The sequence below is a fragment of the Brachyhypopomus gauderio genome, chromosome 12 (assembly GCF_052324685.1).
Source record: "Brachyhypopomus gauderio isolate BG-103 chromosome 12, BGAUD_0.2, whole genome shotgun sequence".
Lineage (NCBI taxonomy): Eukaryota > Metazoa > Chordata > Actinopteri > Gymnotiformes > Hypopomidae > Brachyhypopomus > Brachyhypopomus gauderio.
Window position 1 is genome coordinate 18,275,158 of NC_135222.1, and position 21,725 is coordinate 18,296,882.

At 43.5% G+C, this 21,725-nt stretch overlaps 3 protein-coding genes across 4 annotated transcripts; 2 read left to right on the top strand and 1 right to left on the bottom strand.

The window, feature by feature from the left end:
• Window positions 1-546: 546 nt before the first annotated feature.
• On the top strand, window positions 547-5,677 carry znf319a (zinc finger protein 319a). 2 transcript variants are annotated; one of them, XM_077023447.1, is made up of 2 exons: window positions 547-716; window positions 1,685-5,677. In XM_077023447.1, the coding sequence occupies exon 2, from the start codon at window positions 1,719-1,721 to the stop codon at window positions 3,477-3,479; it is 1,761 nt and encodes a 586-aa protein (XP_076879562.1). In that variant the 5' UTR covers window positions 547-716; window positions 1,685-1,718; the 3' UTR covers window positions 3,480-5,677. The 2 variants fall into 2 exon arrangements, with proteins under 2 accessions (XP_076879562.1, XP_076879563.1); XM_077023448.1 differs by lacking the exon at window positions 547-716 and adding an exon at window positions 728-1,514.
• Window positions 5,678-5,873: 196 nt separating this feature from the next.
• Window positions 5,874-9,862, top strand: csnk2a2a (casein kinase 2, alpha prime polypeptide a). The gene is made up of 12 exons (XM_077023450.1): window positions 5,874-6,893; window positions 6,986-7,097; window positions 7,186-7,287; window positions 7,499-7,549; window positions 7,787-7,846; window positions 7,931-8,014; window positions 8,111-8,221; window positions 8,326-8,427; window positions 8,546-8,646; window positions 8,820-8,968; window positions 9,177-9,258; window positions 9,353-9,862. The coding sequence occupies exons 1-11, from the start codon at window positions 6,784-6,786 to the stop codon at window positions 9,242-9,244; spliced, it is 1,050 nt and encodes a 349-aa protein (XP_076879565.1). The 5' UTR covers window positions 5,874-6,783; the 3' UTR covers window positions 9,245-9,258; window positions 9,353-9,862.
• Window positions 9,863-10,272: 410 nt separating this feature from the next.
• Window positions 10,273-15,778, bottom strand: kiaa0895l. The gene is made up of 7 exons (XM_077023449.1): window positions 15,606-15,778; window positions 13,812-14,604; window positions 13,581-13,724; window positions 13,347-13,479; window positions 12,019-12,324; window positions 11,795-11,892; window positions 10,273-11,722 (listed from the first exon to the last, which is right to left on the bottom strand). The coding sequence occupies exons 2-7, from the start codon at window positions 14,565-14,567 to the stop codon at window positions 11,561-11,563; spliced, it is 1,599 nt and encodes a 532-aa protein (XP_076879564.1). The 5' UTR covers window positions 14,568-14,604; window positions 15,606-15,778; the 3' UTR covers window positions 10,273-11,560.
• Between the last annotated feature and the right edge of the window lie 5,947 nt (window positions 15,779-21,725).

Consider the following 21,725-nt stretch of genomic DNA (forward strand, 5'->3'; position numbering starts at 1 on the left):
TTGTATTTTATTTGTTTATATTCCAGTGTAATCAGTCATGACTAATAAATCTAGAGGTTACTAAAATTGTCTAAATCTGTTACTAAAATTGTCTAAGTAACACTGGCTTTCTATAGCTCCCTCTATGGATATGCAACTCCTCTCCAAGACCGACGCTCTAATATTTATATTTTAAGAAGACTGATATCATTACTGTCTCTGAACCCCGGCGAGTATCCGACAATTTTGTGAACGTGTGTCCGAGTGTGAACTGCACTCTAGGGCCAGTCAAAATATAAGACTCTTGTCAAATCAGATTTGTTCAATTGCACATCGTCATTCCGAACAAAACCTCTGCAATTCATTTATCATCTGACATCTAACTCATGATTTCAAACATTTCTTCTTTTAACCGAGATGGGCTTTTACTAAGTAGACTGTTTTAATTAGTCATTTTAATGCAGATGCATACAAAGCTAGTAAACAAAGAACGGTAATATAATATAGAAATTAATTAGGATATTTTCCTCTCGCTTTGAATCCGCCCATATTATTAGGGTGGCAGCCTTGTTCGGGGTGGTGGGGAGGGGGGGTTGGTCATTGAGGTCCGATGCGTCACATTTCTTTGGGCCTTCTATATCCCACCGGCAGAGCATCCACCGTGCCCCCCCTCCTCCTCCTCCTCCACAAGAATCGTCTCGATTTCATTGCGCATTGGGATCACGCTCGAAAATAAGGTATTGAGTCGGACGCGACGAAAAACACGTCTTAACGAAACGTTACGACACGGTGCCTGATACGAGGGTGCGAGCCGCGGTGTAGTGCAGCGTGCAGGGACCGTCTGGGCGTCACGCGCTCCGGGCCCCATTGTGCACGAGCGAGCTCGCGCTTTTTCCACCCTGCTCGCCCGTCGGTAGTTCGGGCAGTTTTTGATGCTCTCGACGCTATTTGGCAGTAACAGTCGGGTAGAACAAGGGCATTAGCCGAGCTGGGTATGTGGGCTAGCCGCTGGTATGCATTGCTAGGCAGCTAGCTAAAGTTGGCGATTGGAAACTGCGAAGAAACCCCTGCTAAAACGCGCAGGTTGAAGCAGCACTTCGCAGCCTAAACCACATTTTGACTGATGCATCGACCGAGTATTTGTTTTTCTATGGAATATACGAAGAATATGTCGACATTTTTTCAGATTTCACATATTTCTGTTTGCTATTGTAGGCTAGCAGGCTTAAAATCTGATCTGCGATTTGAGAGACCGTTTTAACCCCATAATAACATTCCGTGAAATGGTAACCCATTATGTGCACTTCATGGCAGATTGAGTTCCTCACTACGCGACGTAATGTAACGGAAAACTCCGAAAGATTCAGATTTTTTTGTACACTTATGCGTGCAATTTATGCACATGTTTTCCTTAATCAGTTCCATGCAATGTGTACGGTAGAGATCATTTTAAACGATCTAACACCCGCTATTCCAAGTCAAGTACTTGGGGGGTGAAAAAATAATAAAGAGAAATATAGCTGGAATAGTTTCAAGTAAGTTGACCCTGTTTCTTTCTTGGCAGGCACACAACCAAATTATACATGCTGGAAAGTTCTCTGGGACAGTTCACTTCGTATAATGTCAGAGGACATTACATTCACAGGACTTTTTTTTTTTTCGGTGACCTGCCCACAGTATCTTTTGTCCTTTATTATTGCTCCAGGTCCCACTGTGCACTGTGAAAGCTGAATCCATAGATGTACAGCGGAAGGATGACGGAGGCGTGGCAGCAGCAGCATGCAGTGGCCCCTCCTCCTGTTGCTCACCCCCTCCTCCAGGGGGCAGAAAACCCCCTGGGCAGCGCGGTGTACGGCATCGTCCTCCCGGCCGACCCCACCTTGCAGCAGCCCCAGCACGGCCAGCAGCACCCCGTTCCGGCTCAGCAGCCCTCCCTGCAGGTGGGAAGCGAGGGGGGGCACAAGTGCGGAGCCTGTGGCCACGACATCTCCCACCTGGCCAACCCGCATGAGCACCAGTGCATGGTGAGCCAGGACCGCTCCTTCCAGTGCACCCAGTGCATGAAGATCTTCAATCAGGCCACCGATCTGCTGGAACACCAGTGTGTGCAGGTGGAACAGAAGCCGTTTGTGTGCGGCGTGTGCAAAATGGGATTCTCCCTTCTCACCTCTCTGGCGCAACACCACAACGAGCACACCAGTGGGAACCCCATGAAGTGCTCCATCTGCGAGAAAACCTACAGGCCGGGCTCGTCGTCCTCTAACCCACAGCAGGCGTCCACTGGGGAGACCTCCAGCGGGGGTGCGGCCATGGGTTCCCCGTCCTCCACTGCCTTTCAGGGCTCCGACAGGCCCTACAAGTGCTCCGTGTGCTCAAAGGCCTTCCGCCACCTGTCCGAGCTCTCTCGGCACGAGCGCGTGCACACGGGTGAGAAGCCCTACAAGTGCAACACGTGCGAGAAGAGCTTCAGCCAGGCGTCCCACCTGGCGCACCACCAGCGCACGCACAGCGCCGACCGCCCGTACAAGTGCGCCGTCTGCGAGAAGACCTTCAAGCACCGACAGCACCTGGTCCGCCACATGTACGCCCACTCGGGCGAGCACCTGTTCAAGTGCAACCTGTGCGAGCTGCACTTCAAGGAGTCGTCGGAGCTGCTGCACCACCAGTGCCAGCCGGCCGGCGAGCGCCCTTTCCGCTGCGCGGCCTGCGGCAAGAGCTTCAAGCGGCCGTCGGACCTGCGGCAGCACGAGCGCACGCACTCGGAGGAGCGGCCCTTCCAGTGCGAGGAGTGCCAGATGAGCTTCAAGCAGCAGTACGCGCTGGTGCGTCACCGCCGCACGCACAAGAACCCCGCCGACCGCCCCTTCAAGTGCAACCAGTGCGACAAGGGCTTCCTGCAGCCCAGCCACCTCCTCTACCACCAGCACGTGCACGGTATCGAGAGCCTGTTCAAGTGCGCCGCCTGCCAGAAGGGTTTCCGCCAGTCCGGGGAGCTGCTCCGCCACAAATGTGGCGAGTCCAGTTCCGGCTCCGCCGTCGCGGAGAAGCCGTACAAGTGCGACGTGTGCGGGAAGGGCTACAAGAAGTCCTCCACCCTGCAGCGGCACCAGAACTCCCACTGCACGGAGAAGCCGCTCAAGTGCTCCCTGTGCGGCCGCCGCTTCCAGTCCTCGTCCGACTTCGTGCAGCACCGCTGCGATCCGGCCCGCGAGAAGCCCATGAAGTGCTCGGACTGCGAGCGCCGCTTTAAATACTCGTCCGAGCTGCAGAGACACCGCCGCGTGCACACGGGCGAGAAGCCGTTCAAGTGCCCTACCTGTGACAAGGGGTTCAAGCAGCGTGAGCACCTCGCCAAACACGGCATCGTTCATTCACGCGAGGCCCAGTTTAAGTGTGTCTGGTGTGGGGAGTGTTTTGGGGAGTTGGGGGCCCTTCAGGAGCACACCGTTCAACACACCGCTGAAGGAGGGGGCTATCCAGTAGCCCCATGCATACAGTAGTAGCTTATAGCCCTGGGCTCCCCAGCTCCTTACCTCTTTAATGAAGCCACGAACGTATAGTGCAGACAATAGAAGCACGACAGTCTAGTTAGGACGCTAATTCTGCTCCAACGTATTGTGTTGCGCAAGTGTAAAGATGAGAAAACCTGTGATAGGATTTTAAAATTTTTATTTCACAGTAGTACCAGTATTCTTTCTTCCAGCCAAGCCTTAAAAAGCTTTATCTGGAAAGAATAAAAAATAAATAAAAACTTGCCTCAGTAACCACACAGCTGTACCGCCTGAATGTTCAAGTCGTCATAATGGTTTGAACAAGTGTGTTTCATCGTTTGTGGCGCATTTATGTGACGAGGAGACTTGTGTCATTCTGGTGACACACTGCACACGTATGTGCAATGGTAGAATAAAACAAAAAGTGCAAACAGTATTAGAAGTCTTAATGTTAAATTTGAATAGGTCAAAAAAGCTAGTGGTTATTTTTAACTTATCTTCAGTATTTGAAATACAAAATATTCTAAAATATAAAAATAGGAGGAATTGTTTATGCCCATGGGTGTGTTTGTGACCCTTTCAGTTTTAAGTATCGTTGAACTTGATTCATTCACTGTGTCAGACTTCTGCTGTCACCTTCAAGGTTGGCTATGAACACAAAGAACACTTCAGGATCTTTGAAATTAGATTTCACTGGCTGGAATCAGTTATTGGGGCCTGTGATAGACAAATTGGTTGCCTTTTGATCCTGTGCAGTATATGTACAACCTCATACTTTTCACCAGCCGTAGTTCTTGTATATATTAATGCTCAGTATAGTGACTGTAGGTATGTATCTGTAACGTATAACTCCTAACACCTAACCCATGATGTAACAGGGTATGTGTATGCATGAATAACCTAAATTTTGTATGTTAATATTTTATGTTGTAAACTGTCACCGGTGCATATTTGTATGTTCACTTATTGGCAAAAGAATTAGTTATTCTCGAGTGTGATGTGTGTGATCAGCAAAGGTGGTGATTTTATCCCTGTAGGTACCATGGGATTTTAAACAATTACCAGTAACACAAATGTGCTGGTATGCTTACAGTTTACAGTAACACAGTGACTTACGTTTGCTTTGACCTGCCTAGTAACAGCATGTCTGTCCTATTTGGATAAAAACAAATATGGAGGGGTTGTTACTGCTCAGTGATGCTCCAATATTCACAACTGTTCGGAAATTGATGTTTTTTGTAATTATATTACTTGAGTACGGTGGTAGAATTTAGTGTCTGTGCATCTGCACCATACTGTGTGATTGTTCCTCCCTGAGGACAGGCTTACTTTATTACAGTGGATCTAGAATGATTTTGTTTATAAGACACAATGTTCATTTTATTTGCCATAAATATATTTTTGTGCTTCCTTTGAGTTAATGGAACTAATCCCATAAATTGTCATGCCTTTGTTAAAGTCACTGGTATGTAACACCCCATGATTTCATTAGCATCTTCCTAATCAACCAATACTACAAGGAACCCAATGCACTTTGGTTGAACTAAGTAATACTGCTTAGTACTTTGTGGTATTACTTAATTATGAATTAAATAATGCCTAAATTCAGTTAGAATTGCACCTTAATGCATCAGCAGTTGTGCTGAAAAAATGGCAGAAGACAGACAAGGAGTCTGTAAATACATAAATCTGATTTTTAAACATTATGTATGAAATTCTGTATTTGTAGATGTCAGCAAATTTACTGTGGATGGTCTAAAGTGGCTGATGCTGTTTGCGCCAACCCCTCAGAGCTCCACCTCTTTCTCTAATAACCACATTTCTCTAACCAAGAAAGGATCTTGAGTAGTAAAATAAAGTGTTGTGCTACAGGGTAACACCCAAACCTGTGTACACTTCGAACTCTGACAAATAGACCAGTATTTGGGATTTAAGCATCATCAAAATTAATAAATCCACAAATAAATGAAGCTCCTACCCTTACACTTTTAACTTGAATGTTGTTGACATTAAACCAGGATTACAACCTTCCCAATCCAAACCATCATATCGTTGTTTACTGCTCACACCTTCAATCACTTCGAAGCGACTGAATTATGTAAATAACCCTATATGTTAAAATGATCATAATCATGCACAAATATCTTCACTTGTGTATTGTCACCTTAGGCTACATGGCATTAACCAATAAATGTTTTAAAGATAGATCTACGAGTCATGCTGTCTTCCTTTTTTCACTCATTCGTTCGTTTCGAGCAAAATGTCGTCGCAAGGAGCATGTAGGAAACTCGTTCGATTTCTCTACACATCCAGATGCAACCCACGTCTCAAAAAAGCAGACTTTTAATTTGGAAAAAAACAGTTCACCCGGAAGTGCATTGACTACTTCCGCCACACAAACCCAGAACTATCTCTGCAGTTGGGAGGTAGAAGGGAACAGCTAGCAATAGCAAACAGCACAGACACCCCTACACAGGAGCATCGTTGTTTTTATTTCCCTCTCAGTTATTATTATTTTTAAAATATTTTTCCCACACCTCTTATGTGTATTTCGAATCGACAGTGACTAAACCGCAACCAATAAGTGGACCATTTGTCGAAATTAACACAAAAAACGCACACAAACCGTCGCTGATGAGGCGCGCGACCTAGCCGGCTATGTGCTCGCGGAGCCGCTCTAGTCGCACGGCTAGCTTAGCTTAGCTTAGCGGGCTGCGTTTTTCAGCGTTTGGCGCCATCACCGTCGTCGGTGTTAAACGTAGCTAGCCGCGGTAATCGAACATCCTGGCCAATCCTGGTAAGCTTTAGTCGTTTGCGTTACCTCGCAAAGCCGGTTTTTTTTCGGTGTTTTTTTTACGTGAGGTAACCTGTCGTATGTTGTGCTAATCGGCTAGCTCCCCCCACAGATGTCGCGCTTCTATATATTCGCGCCAGTTAGCGGGCGAGCGAGCCGCTGAGCGTCGTCACTGCGCAGCGAGGCGAGAGAGAGAGAGGAGCGGCTGGCCATGTTGTCTCCCCTGGTCGGGACATCTCGCTGAGCGGCGGTGTTACACTGGCGCTCTGTCCGAGAGCGAACAGGCCGCTTTTAATCGCGTTTGGACGGTCTTTCCCCGTCGCGCGGACGTTGCGCACCGCGAGCGTTCACGAGAGGTCATGGTCCTCGCTGCAGTGCAGCCGTCTTTCATCGGAGAAACCCGTCGCGAGTCGCTCTTCTGAACCCGCTCGTTATCAGGCGCCTCAAAAGAGACGCTCGGCCTCTCTGTGCTGCTTTGGAGGTCTTGTAGTTGGTGGGGGAGAAGCGGATCAGTGGCCCATGCCCGCCATGCCTGGTCCGGTGGCCAGCAAAGCACGGGTGTATGTTGATGTCAACACTTTGAAGAGCAAGGATTATTGGGATTATGAAGCACATGTGCCTAGTTGGAGGTATTGAATACATAAATCATTTTCAAGTATTAGCAGTAAGTCATTTGGACACTGCATCTAATTGAGGTTTTGACCATGTCTCTCTCTCGCAGCAATCAAGATGACTATCAGTTGGTGCGGAAGCTTGGAAGAGGGAAATACAGTGAAGTGTTTGAAGCCATCAATATTAATAGCAATGACAGAGTGGTGGTTAAAATCCTTAAGGTGAGATGTGATGCATGAGGGGGTGTATAATACATATATATGGAGCTTTGCTTAGAGTTTCTTTTTCACCATGTCCTGATTTCTGCAGCCGGTCAAGAAGAAAAAGATCAAACGTGAGATCAAAATCCTGGAAAATCTAAGGGGAGGAACCAATATAATTCGTCTTGTGGACACAGTGAAGGATCCTGTGGTAGGTTTTGTGTTGGTTTGTGTGCAGTATTCTTGAAACCTGTCAAAAGCTATCAGGCAAGCCTAGCACTGAATGATTCACTATGTCCATTGCAAGATTTGCATCATATGCCTTCATCATATTGCACATTTTACAGTGCTGCTATATTTATACTTGATTATGCTGTTGATATCTTCATTGTTAATAAATGTTATGTCTGTACTTCATACAGTCTAGAACACCGGCCCTTGTTTTTGAGTGCATCAATAACACAGATTTCAAGGTAAAAGTATTGCTGCTGGATCAATATGACCCAAGACATCTAAACTGCAGTTCAGTAAATGTTTCAGCTATAAGGCACATCATATTTGATCAGGTTCTCAGAGGTTCATACCAGAGTCTCTGTCTGTGCACCAATTTGCTATTAACACAGTTCTGACCTACAGTTATTTACAATAGTTTTACTCCATGGTGGAAGAGGATGTATTTGACTTATTCCTTATCATCTTCTTGCTTTTAGGATCTTTACCAGAGATTAACAGATTTTGATATTCGTTTCTACTTGTATGAACTTCTAAGGGTAAGAGCATTTACTGTATCATTGATCCTGTTGTCTCCCCTTAAAAGAGGGACTCTTACTAATTTTGTGATGGTGCCTCTCTAGGCTCTGGATTACTCTCATAGCATGGGGATCATGCATAGGGATGTTAAGCCCCATAACGTCATGATAGACCATCAGATGAGAAAGGTAATCACTACCGTTGGTTTTAATACGGTCAGCAAGCTAATAGGAAGGAAATGGGCAACCTGAGTGATGTTCTGCGGTTGTCCGAATGTGTTTCAGTTGCGTCTGATAGATTGGGGACTTGCCGAGTTCTACCATCCTGCACAGGAATATAATGTCAGGGTCGCCTCGAGGTCTTACAAGGGACCAGAACTGCTGGTTGACTATCAGGTATAGTGTTGGACAGTACGAGACACACACAAGGCACTTTGTTGTTGTTGATCGATACGTCGTAGTTGAGTTGGCACAATGAGCAGTTTTCAAATGCTTTGCAGATGTACGACTACAGTTTAGACATGTGGAGTTTGGGCTGCATGCTGGCTAGTATGATCTTCCAGAAAGAGCCCTTCTTCCATGGCCAGGACAATTATGATCAAGTAAGACCTACAAACCAAAGTGATATGTATTCTATACACTCTCAAAAAAAGACTAAAATAATGGCTTGCTATAGGTTGTGCAAGTGGGTAATGACAGGACAATACATTTTTGTTCCAGCTTGTCCGTATTGCTAAGGTTCTTGGGACTGAAGAACTTTTCAGCTACCTTAATAAATATCACATCGAATTGGACACACGCTTCAAAGACCTGCTTGGACAGTGAGTTTGAGTTAATGTACTCCGTCTGAGGTGATGTGCTGTATTTGATAGGTTTGTGACAACAAAATCACAAACCTGAACACATTTAATACTAATATGGCCGTCATCACGGAGCGTCCACTGTTCAGAAATGCAGGTGTTGATGCTCGTTTTCCAATTGAAAAACTCTGCAGGCAAACGCGGAAACGCTGGGAGCACTTTGTCCAGCCGGAAAATCAGCACTTGGTGAGCTCAGAAGCCCTGGACCTGCTGGATAAGCTTCTGCGTTATGACCATCAACAGAGACTGACTGCCCAGGAGGCTATGGAGCACCCCTACTTCTGTGAGTCTGCCTGTGCTGTTTGATATTTCCTGCATCGCTATGTCGTAGCCCCTCAAGCTTCTTGTAAATGTTGTAGCTTCTGTGCAGAATGGTGAATTCATGCACAGGGCAAGGTAAACATAGGCAGAATGTGCTAGAATCCTTCTACTTCACACATCAAGTGAAAGTGAGTCTGCTCTCCCGGGTGCCTGTGTGTGTCTGTGTGCAGACCCAGTGCTGAAGGGACAGTCGCTCTCAAATTCAGACGGCAGTCTGGCAATAAGCACCTCAACATGATGAGCTAAAAGCAGGTAAAGAAAAAAAAAAGGTTTTCTGCAGTGTGTTCATGTGATGTAAGGAGTCCCCGTGGCTTCTGTAAATCTTAAACTTCTCCTCTTCCTCTAGGAGAACCTTTTTACCTCAGTGTCTGGCAGAGACCCCGCGGTTCAGGTGTAAAGCGTGACTATCGGAGGATAAAGTCCTTTAGTATTACAAGATGTGTACAGAACGAAAACGCAACGGACTGGCCAAATCCCCTCCTCCCTGCACCTTCTCTCACTTTGTATTAGTGCTGCTTGTGACAGTTACCCAGATACCAAGAACTGGTGTCTTTTGTCCCCCTCATCTCCTCTATAATGCTGTACATCCCTCAACAAAAAAGGAAAAATGAAAAGTAATATAAGATATTGTGGTTGGGAAAGAATGCCTGCTCTTTCCCCGTGACACTCAGGCTCCGTGTGACTGATGTGGGCTCAGGATCCAGGTTGCATTATGTGCTGGAAGATTGTGTTGGTCAGTGACTTGCCCTGCTGAAATGTATGCAGATTCTAAATTATAAGTATTATTGGGTATGAAGGCTTTTCTGCAATCTATTGACAAATATCATATATTAAACAAGAGATGATAATTTTTAAATTGTTTTGACATGTGAGCGTGTATTTTTAACCTTTGTGGTTGCTGGTGTCATGGATGTTTCGAATATAAACAATGACAGCTGTGCTGCTATTAAGGGCCCATCTGGTTCCTGAGGTCTAAATTAAGCCCAGCCCTTAACCTAAAAAGGATTTTTAATGGGGAAGCCCAAGTCATACAGTAAGTTACTGCATGACTGAAGGTAGTGTAGTCACTAAGAAATACTGCTTACAGTTAGTTTGAAGATGATAAAAATGAATCAAGATGGGTTGATTATAGGAGGGCTGCCATGTTTTTTTTTTTTTGTTTTTTTTAAGCTATACTTTGGAATAAAACCTTGTGATGTTTTATGTCCATAATGGCTCATCGAACGTAATTCACCTTTTCATAAACTCCAGAATTTGGGACAATAGTGGTGATCTCAGTATACCATTTTAATACGTTCAGATTATTTCAAACAACATGAAATGTGCGTTGCCCGTGCAGAAGAATACTAGAGTAAGTTAAATACATGTTTTCAAGAATTATGCAAATGGCCACTACAAGATGAGTTCTCCACTCATCTAAGGCACATCCACGCCACTTCTCTTCCTGAGCACTCCCTTCTGAAGCGTCCGAAACTGAGAGCTACAGGCGATGAGCCAGCTCTGGTTGGTTGTGTCCAGGCCTGGAGAACAGAGGCTGCAGCTGTCATTAGCCTACACGGGCACTCGCATCACATTAGCGTGGGAAATGAAGTCCACCAAGGGTGCTCCAGAAAGAACAATCACATCGTCTGTCCATATTGAACTACAACTGCTGCCCTTTTCTGGGTTGACATATAAAATAGTGTCTTTTTAATAGGATCAGAGGTCAATTGCACTTTGTGGTGTTTTTTCCCTCTCATTGAAGCAGTCAATGTTCACATGGCAACCTTGGAACTTTGTGTTCAACATCCTTGGTGTTCTTTAATAATACTGAGGTGTACAACGTTGTACTCCTCTAATGGAGTTATAAAGCTAAAACCAAGGACATTCAGTTTTCATTATGAATACAAGAGTTAAATAAATAACAATAAATACTTGCATAAATATGCATATACCGAGTGGTTAAAAAAACAGAAGGACCAGTAGTGTACTAAAATGTCATCACATGGACTACATTACTGTGGCTTTGAAGGCTTTGAACACAAGGGAGTGGAGGTATAGACAGGGGGATCAGGGATGGAGGGTGAATGGGAGTTTCGGTAGGTCTGGCTTGGCTATGAGGTTTCATTAAATATGGCAACAGATTTATGATAAGTGCAACCTTAAGATACCCTTGATCTTTCATTAGCATCTAATCAGTTGGTTTCTGTTATACAGTCATATTGAGGAATCAAACACACTATGGTTCTGAGAAGTTGTTGATAACCTCAAATTGTAAACGTAAACATGGTAGGTGTGGTGGCACTTTAACAAGCTTCAACACTGAACCGATAACAACATATCAATCTCTTGTCATGACCTTTCCTTGGCCACAACCAACAAGAGTGTACTGGCATGATATGTTGCATATGTGAAATCCGATGGTGATCTTGATCAAATCCAGGCAAGTAGCCATTTTTTAAACACTGTGTTCTCTCCTGAACTCCTTCGGGTTGATTGTGATGGTGGCTTTGTGAAAGTGGACGCAGTGGAGCAGACGTTCAGATCTGACCACGTCCTCCGGCTGCCTGAATGCTCAGGGAATTAGTTCTTGCAGGTCTGCGTCGTTGAGCTCGTTGACGGAGATGATGTGGTCGAGCTGCTGCCGGTACCGTTCCTCATCCTGCATGAAGTGAGGGATTCTCGCTCCACGGAGGACGCCGTGGTGGCGGAGTCTCTCCACGTCTTCGTACGACACCTGCAGCAAAGATTTTCGTCAGTTACGATTTTTGCTCCATTTCCGCAGTGAATTCAGATGAATAAAATTTACCTTTCCCAGTGAGGTTAACATCTTGAAGTCTATATTTCTCCTGTGCCGTAGAATCCTTAGGATTCCATCAAGATAAACCTGATCTTTACTGAAGCAGCCTACAGGACAGATAATCAGTGCAGTGCCATTAAGAAACCACACAAAAACAATAAAAAATAAATAAATCCCCCCCCCAAATCCCAGCCAAGTGTGCAAAGCGTGATATCTGTCCTGTGTTTCTTCACCTGGTTTGGAGGTATCGGTTTGTCCCCGTTTGGCGCGAAGGCAGTATTCCCAGCGCACCGCGGGGTCCCGGACGAAGCGCGCGATATGTCCGAAGAGCTGGCAGAAGCTCATGCCGGCGGCGTGGTGCACGGTGTAATAGAGCAGGGCGGCGCGCCACAAGAACGGCTGCTTCCGCAGCAGCACACTGTGCAGGCTGGCCAGGCCCTCCTCCGTCGGATTGGCTGGCTTCAGTCCAAACTGCTTCCTTCCGACCGTAGTGGCCCAAGGCTGCATGCTGTTATTCACGCCCCGTAAGTAATGCGTACCTGAGAGTGGGGATGTAAACGGATCAACAAGAATGCTGCAAGTGGCATTAGAAATGAACAAATAATCGTGATGAATTCATATGTGTACCTGTGATCTGACCAATTTAAACTGTGGATTTTAGACTGCTGGAGACCAAGCATTCTCTGCATAAGCGCTCAAAACACTCCCTAAACCATCTGCTGCTCTGATCCCAACATTACATTTCAGAACAGACTGGACCCATCTCAACAGACTGGCTTTACATAACAAGTATTAAGGAGAACCTTAATGACCAGCAGTTTAACTTAGTCTTATTCTGTTTTAAGCACTCTTTATTATTATTATTATGTGTATTATTAGCAATATGTCGGCTTTGTTCTTTAAAGGAGCTCATTTTAGAAAACGTAGCATCTACAAAAACTAATTGGAAAGAAAAAAGCAGAGTAAAGTATGTGGGCCAAAGGGTTGCATTGTTGAATTGGTAAACCCAATTCCCCAAAATTAAAATAACTTACTGACATTTAACACCTGTTCCTTACACCTTCCATGTCTATTTAAACCTGTTCTTTTGTTTCATTCCTACTGAGCATTCTCCCCGTTTGTGTTTTCGGTAAACAACCCGTTTTTCTGCCTGTTGTCTTTGTATAATCCCTCTATGGGTTGTTTACGCGGTTGGGCTGGCTCTGAATGTTTTGGACTGTCTGACCGTGTGACGTGTTGCCTGCCTCTGGTGTTTGGGCTGTCGCGTCTGTGGTCACTGATCTTTGCATGGTTTATAGCTCTGGCTCTGTAGAGCCCCTTTTTAATTAAAACCAGCTCTGTTACTCATTTCTGCAAGTTTCTGCTTCTAGCCTTGGTTGATACACTGATGTTATGATCATTTTATGGTATTAATACTTAATATTTCAGTTTTCACTTTTTTTGATGTACTTATTACAATAAGACACAAATGTAAACATTTCACGTGTATATCTGCAAAAAAATTCTAAAAAAGTAATTAGAAAGCAATTGGTGGTTTCACTGGAGATGTTTAAGATCTTACCAATCTCATGTCTCAGCATCCCTTCTAGCCAGTGTTGTCTTGCTCCGGACAAGTTGATGGTCAGAGTTGGCCTACAGCTCTCTACTGTCATAACAGCCTGGGACAGGAGCTCGTCAGAGAGACTCACCACCACCTTGCAACAGAACCCGACTCCAGTCAAGCCAATGATCACGATTACATAACAGAAACTCGTGCAAACACAAGCACAAAATGCAGAAAGAGAAGTATACGCACCTCACCCACACAGCCCTCTTTCTGTAAGTACTTCCGTGCAGTTGCCCACACTCGACTCTTTGGTAACACAGTTCCTCCTGTGACTTCTTCAAAGTTCTCATAGCTGCCAAACTTCCTCAAGACACATTCCATAATTCCAACTGCCTGGAATTCAGGAACAAAGGTTGTATTTGGATAAACCGAGCACTGTTATAGATCTGGATGACACTTGTGATTCCTAAATAAACATACCTGGGAAAGAAAAAGACCAGATCCTTCATTATACTTCTCCAGGACGCTGCTGGGCTCTGGGGTGGCATATTGAAACTGAGGCTCATACTTGTAGTCGGACTGGAAAAATGTCTGCCGCTCCTGCTCCAGGTTTATGGGGCGGAGAGCCACGAGCAGGCAGGGCCCACGCGGGGTAGAAGGCGAGGCTAGCGGGACAGCCCCGATACCCCTGGCAATGTGCGGCAGGGACGTGGCCGGTCGTATTCGTCCTCTGCCCCCTCGAGGGGGCGCTGTTGAGTTCATGGTGCAGGTGCTTTCACTGCGGCGCATCCAGCCCCCCGGACCCAGGCTGGGGCTCGTCAGACTTCGCACGGGGGGAGACGGGGCACCACAGCGCCATGGGGGCTGCAGCACCTTCCTCTCAGACAGCTGATTGGCCCGAAGGCGCTGAGGTTTGATCTCCAAGCTGAGGGGCCTCCGGGGCTCCGCCCTCTTTGCGGGTCCACCTAACGGCGCCGCCCCTCGGGTGTTGCTCTCAACTGCACCCTGGGGCCTGCGCTCCACCTGCGTGCAGCAATGTGTGGCAACGGAGGCATGACTCTGCGGACCATTGTAGCTCCGCCTTTCGTTCTGGGTGGTGCTGCCCGCTCTGGCTCTAGCCCGCACAGGCGAGGGCTTCTCCGAACTGGACTCCACCTCTCTGATGTCGGCATCCCCGACTGCCACGCCCTCCCCATCGGCCCGCTCCATGCAGTTCTCCCCCAGGTCCAGGACCATTGCAACAGTGGCTCCTCCGTCAAGCCGTGCTGCACCCCTGCCCACAACAGGAGACATGAGCTTCAAAACTAATGAAATAACAGCTCAGTTATAACACAGCAATAATGTTCTCCAGTATCTTTCATCCCGGTCCATGGGAATTATTATTTGGTCCGTATTTTTTGCTCTAATCCAGTTACCACAACAACTGTTGCTGGTATTTAGTGTTACTAATAGCTTGATTCAGATATTTTAGGAGTTGTAGACTGTATAATAATTCACACTTTTAAAGTACTTACACAAACTGGGTAAACTTAGCATTAGGTTTGTATGATAGGGGATATGAGTTTGGAGTAGGCATTTCCTTTAAATTATTCCCCAAAATACGTGACTTAATTCATAAAGAAGTTCAGAATTGCAGTATCCAATGAGCTTAAACAGGCATGGTCAAACTGTCTAATTTGTCCGTTAATGTAACCCTCCATGGCTACTAATGAAATTTCATAAACGTGTTATGTGTTATCCCAGGAACCAAGATAGTAAACTGAAGTAGTGACAGAAGTCAGGAGAGACACCGTTTAGAACTCTACATGCAGAAGCTCAGGACACGTTGTTTCATTTACACCGCTTTGATTTATCAGGCATAACATACCTCACATATTTAATACATTATAAAGTAGCAAGAGTTCATTTAGCGTTACAGAGAATGCGTAAAGGAATGGCCAAGTTTTAAAATGAAATATTATGGAGTTATTTTTTATTTCTGTACATTATGACGAATAAACTGCTACGTTTTACAAAACAATATCCACATGCATAAGGTAAGAGTCCACTGAATGAGTTTGCACTGGTATAAAACGCTCTTAAATATTCTTTTTTTAGTAATTGACTTATGAATTAATAATGTATGATGCAAAATTTCACAATAAATGTATGCATCTCAAATAAACTCAGTACATTAGATTAACAGGCAATGATAACCTGTCAAAATATGAGGAATAAAACATGCTACAGAATGAGAAGAAACAGTACGTATTGTGAATGAGCTATACCACATACCATGCAGCCTTTTCTTGGTAGGGCGAATAAACCGGTCTATACAGTCTTTGTTTAATTCATGGTCACATTCCACGAGCACACTATAAACCCGCGGCTACACTTCCGGTATAGAGGAATATAACGGAACACACAAGCTAGCAATTTGCGATTTGGGAGTGAGTGGGTTGAGAGGATGGCCGGGATTACGTTGGAACAAATGACGCGCTGGCGCAGCCGAATGACAGAAACGCGTACGGACGTTCTGTCTGCGTAAGCACGCACAGTCCCGTCCTGATTTAGTCTTTTCCTGCTTCTACTTACAGCCCCGTAAAAAAAAATATATAAAAAACTTACAGCCCTTACATTTGTTTCCAGATTCGGCGGTTTCCGAATTTTTCACACACACACACACACACACACACACACACACACACACACACACACACACACACACACACACACACACACACACACACACACACACATGAACATGTGGGCTGATTTGCAGTAATTAAACGTAACATTCAGGAAATGCATTAGCCTGTTTTCACTGCTTTCCCTATACTTTCTCCCTATACTATACAGTATTTCTATACTAGTTTCAGACAATAGAAATATAATATATTGTTAATGACTAGAGTGCCACTCATCCTTGATTACTGTAGTGACAGGAGAATGTGAATTTGCTTGCACTGCTTATATAATGTGTTAGGCTGGGTGGTGTGAGCAGTGAGCCCCCCAAAGCTGAAATGAAATCTATGCCACTAAATAGTTGTTGGAGAATGAAGAGGAGCCCAGTGCAGCACCTTCCTCATTTCATATCAAAACATCCCTTATCGTGCATAAATCAGTTTTCACATTGTATTTCACTGAGTATATTTCAATAAAACTTTACAAGCACCAATGCATTGGGACCCAGCAGCCATCTGTCCGCCCATCAATCGGTACCACCTCACCTGATTATTGATTGTCAACCCCCGTTTCTCACTATTAACCTTTTAATATTAACCTGTCTATTATAGTGGTTTTTTTGCTGGTTACTGTTCTGTGCTTGTGTTGTTTTCTCTGTTTTGTTTGTTTTCTTGGACTGAGCTTTGATTTAGTATGTTTTGGATTGTTTATGCATTTAGATCCTTGCTTATCCCATATGATTTGTCTGCATTTTCTCTGGCTACTTACCCATGTATGTTCATAAATTCATAATTAAAGCCCTGTGACAATTTTAACGGTTTCCAGTTCAAATGCTCTATAACCCAAAAATGATAGAATTGAGAGCAGTAAAAAAAACCCTCAGTTGTGTGTACTTTAACTGCATGTTTTTATTGACTACTTATCTGAAATTACAATTTTGTGTCATTTTAAAATTGAGTTATTGGTTTGATTTGATTTGACTGAAAGCAAATGCAGCTGTCAAATAACTTTATTTTTGATATGCTTATAAATGGGTGAGTTTTAAGCTGCTGTATTCTAGTTTCAAGGATTACTTATTTGAAATGTCCATTTTATGGTTCTTTAAATGAGCTCTATTAGCTTTCAATTAAGATTCAGTTTGACTGTCTGACCTGATGACTGATGTAAAACAGTTACATGTTAAAACAGCAGCATATTGCCTATGACGCACCTTTGACATATGATGTAAATTGATTGCTAAATCAACTTAAACTGAAGTTCAATTATTGATGCTTCAGTAAAATACTTAATTTTTGTTTCCACAGTAGTCAGGTGAACTGTGAAATACAGCTCAGTGGTTTTGAACTCTTTATATTTAAGATTAGCAGTTTATATTTTGTCATATTACTGTCTTAATTACTTTTTATTTAGTTAATTGTAAGCTCCTTTTGGAAGTGAACAACATCGTTCAACTTTAAACTTTATTATTTGCTAAATTTCATTGCCCAACTGATGACTTTGGAGTGCGCTTATTTAATATTGCTGTGGTAAAATCACATTATAACTACTTTTACTTATTTTTATTTGTAATAAATTTGAACTACTGCTGTTTCATTATATAGGCTTATTATATACAATATACAATATACAATGATTAATATAGAATGGAACCCCCAATGGAACAACCGAATGACGAATCGAATTACAAAATAAAATATGGCTTGAATGCATGTTGAAGCAATATAAAATAAATGATTAATTTTATAAAGATGTATCTGTATCTTATCAATATATTATTATATTTAAAAAGATTTGTGTTGTCCCACGTGAGTACTGTTCAACATTTGTTGGGCTATACAGCAAATACTGACGCAGTTATTTGATTTTCAAGACTTTACAAAGCTGTAAGGAATGCACGTGGGTGCCGGTCAATCCCATAATAAATGAGAACACCCCAATAAAAGTTAAAGGTAGCTGGATAACCCAGATGCAGAAGCCTGGTAGAATTTGGTGAAAAGTGAAGACTCTGTGTGTCTGATTCCCTCTAGTGGCTGGCTGTAGTATATAATTTCAAGGTAACGGCTCAGACGACAAACTTTAAATTCAAATTACACATCTACTTATTTTAATGGAAGTTGTGTTCTGTCATTTCGGTCCCCTCACGTTAATATCTCCCCCAATGTCCTTTCAAAAAAATATCCACGGGTTTTATTGTTTTTTTTACGATGCACGGCTATTCGCTGTGTTAATGGACAGCCAATACTAACAGTCAAACGTGAACGCGTGCAAGACACGCATATTACGCTTCACTTGGCATCCTTTTTTAAACATTTCGCCGTGTCAATAATGTTGACTGGTCGATTTGACATTTTTGAAGTAAGAAGATCTTGGGTAGAAGTGTAGAATGAAACATTCTAGAATGTCTGAGGCCACACGATGGCGTTTCTTACCCATTTTTCAGAGTTATTGCTGTTAATGTTCTGGGGTGCGTTTCCCAAAACGTTCGTAACTCTTACTTACTTACAAATATTCTTAACTTTACGAGTATTTCCCGAAACTCTTCGTAACATCGTACATTATAGTCGTTCGTAAGTTAAGAATATCCGGACCGATTCGAAACTCACTAAGTAAGAGTTCTTAACTCGAAGATCACGTGCAGTTCTACCTCAAAAAGGATAAAGGCGCCTATTTCACTCGCGCTGGTTTTAAGCACGGCATTACAACAATTATTTGCGTTTATGTGTATTAGTATTTTCTTGAAGTAATTACATCGCATATACGACATTAAGTGTCAATAAAAATCAAATGTACTACTTTGAATTTTTTTTTTGCATTAGCTGATATGTACGAGGCTGAAGTTGGTTACTTATTCGCAGTTTGAGATTCGTTTGGTTACTTATTCGCAGCTCCGTATTCGGCGGCTGAAGTTGGTTACTTATTCAAAAAGGTTATGTTCACGATGCGTGTTTGCTGCGCACTTTGTTTAAAAGCGATAGATTAAACGTTACATTAAACGAGCGTAGGAGCAGACATTTAAGAGGTTATTGTTTCCCTTACTGATTTTGTGAATGTAAAAAATAAAAATATAATGAAAGCATTTCATTTGTAAAATGGTTTCTATTTCAAGTCGTTTCAATTGTATGCAGTTTGTACATGATGATTGAATTCGTCAAAATTTCTAACGTAAGGAAACATATTCTTAGATTTGAAAACTAAAAACACAGAAATGCTGTTCTAGAACACAAATAATCGGAAGAAGAAATACCAGCACACAACATGTCATATTGAGCAGTGGGCATATAGGTGAACGCATTTTAAAGGGGCAGTTTCAGAGGATTATTAAAAGCCTTATTGATGGTGGGCCAGAGAAATAACAAACGCATCATGAAGAACAGGTCACTCCCTAAGAGAGTAACCTGATTTTAGCCTGATCCAACATTATTTTATACCTTAAATCTAACTGGAAACACGGCATATTGAGTAGTTAAGTGCACAGAGAGCGCACTGAAATGGTTCAGAGGGACAATTTCAGAGGTGTGCTGTATGCCTATAAGGCGTCGGGCCAGACAAATAACACATGCATCATACATAACTAGTTCCTATATGTATGAGCAACCTGGTTTTGGTCTGGCCCAGAATCATTTTATGCCTCAAATCTAACTGGAAACATGGCATATTGAGTAGTTAAGTGCACAGGTGAAATGGATCAGAGGGGCAAGTTCAGAGGCCTGCTGTATGCCTGTAATGTCTTGGGCCAGGCAAGACTCAATTGAATCATACATAACTAGTTCCTATATGTAAGAGAAACCTGTTTTTGACCTGGCCCAGAATCATTTTATGCCTCAAATCTAACTGGAAACATGGCATATTGAGTAAAGCGCATTGGTGAAATGGGTCAGACGGCCAAGTTCAGAGGCCTGCTGTATGCCTGTAATGTCTTGGGCCAGGGAAAAAACTCAATTGTATCATATATAACTAGTTCCTATATGTATGAGGAACCTGGTTCTGGCCTGGCCCAGAATCATTTTATGTGTCAAATCTAACTGCAAACATGGCATATTGAGTAGTTAAGCGCACAGGTGAAATGGTTCAGAGGGGCAAGTTCAGAGGCCTGCTGTATGCCTGTAAGGTCTTAGGCCAGGCAAAACTCAATTGAATCATACACAACTACTTCCTATATGTATGAGGAACCTGTTTTTAGCCTGGCCCAGAATCATTTTATGTGTCAAATCTAACTGCAAACATGGCATATTGAGTAGTTAAGCACACAGGTGAAATGGGTCATACGGCCAAGTTCAGAGGCCTGCTGTATGCCTGTAATGTCTTGGGCCAGGGAAAAAACTCAATTGTATCATATATAACTAGTTCCTATATGTATGAGGAACCTGGTTCTGGCCTGGCCCAGAATCATTTTATGTGTCAAATCTAACTGCAAACATGGCATATTGAGTAGTTAAGCGCACAGGTGAAATGGTTCAGAGGGGCAAGTTCAGAGGCCTGCTGTATGCCTGTAAGGTCTTAGGCCAGGCAAAACTCAATTGAATCATACACAACTACTTCCTATATGTATGAGGAACCTGTTTTTAGCCTGGCCCAGAATCATTTTATGTGTCAAATCTAACTGCAAACATGGCATATTGAGTAGTTAAGCACACAGGTGAAATGGGTCATACGGCCAAGTTCAGAGGCCTGCTGTATGCCTGTAATGTCTTGGGCCAGGCAAAACTCAATTGTATCATATATAACTAGTTCCTATATGTATGCGGAACCTGGTTCTGGCCTGGCCCAGAATCATTTTACGTGTCAAATCTAACTGCAAACAAGGCATATTGGGTAGTTAAGCACACAGGTGAAATGGTTCACAGGGCCAAGTTCAGAGGCCTGCTGTATGCCTGTAATGTCTAGGGCCAGGCAAAACTCAATTGTATCATACATAAGTAGTTCCCATATGTATGAGGAGCCTGGTTTTGGCCTGGCCCAGAATCATTTTATGCCTCAAATCTAACTGGAAACATGACATTGAGTAGTTAAGCACACAGGTGGAATGGTTCACAGGGCCAAGTTCAGAGGCCTGCTGTATGCCTGTAATGTCTTGGCCCAGGCAAAACTCAATCGTATCATACATAACTAGTGCCTATATGTATGAGGAACCTGGTTCTGGCCTGGCCCAGAATCATTTTATGTGCCAAATCTAACTGCAAACATGGCATATTGGGTAGTTAAGCACACAGGTGAAATGGTTCACAGGTCCAAGTTCAGAGGCCTGCTGTATGCCTGTAATGTCTTGGGCCAGGCAAAACTCAATTGTATCATACATAAGTAGTTTCCATATGTATGAGGAGCCTGGTTTTGGCCTTTGGCCCAGAATCATTTTAGCCCTCAAATCTAACTGGAAACACGGCATATTGAGTAAAGCGCACAGGTGAAATAGTTCAGAGGGGCAATTTCAGAGGCCTGCTGTATGCCTGTAATGTCTTGGGCCAGGCAAAACTCAATTGTATCATACACAAGTAGTTCCTATATGTATGAGTAACCTGTTTTTGGCCTGGCCCAGAATCATTTTATGCCTCAAATCTAACTGGAAACATGACATATTGAGTAGTTAAGCACACAGGTGAAATGGTTCACAGGTTCAACTTCAGAGGCCTGCTGTATGCCTGTAATGTCTTGGGCCAGGCAAAACTCAATTGTATCATACATAACTACTTCCTTTATGTATGATGAACCTGATTTTGGTCTGGCCCAGAATCA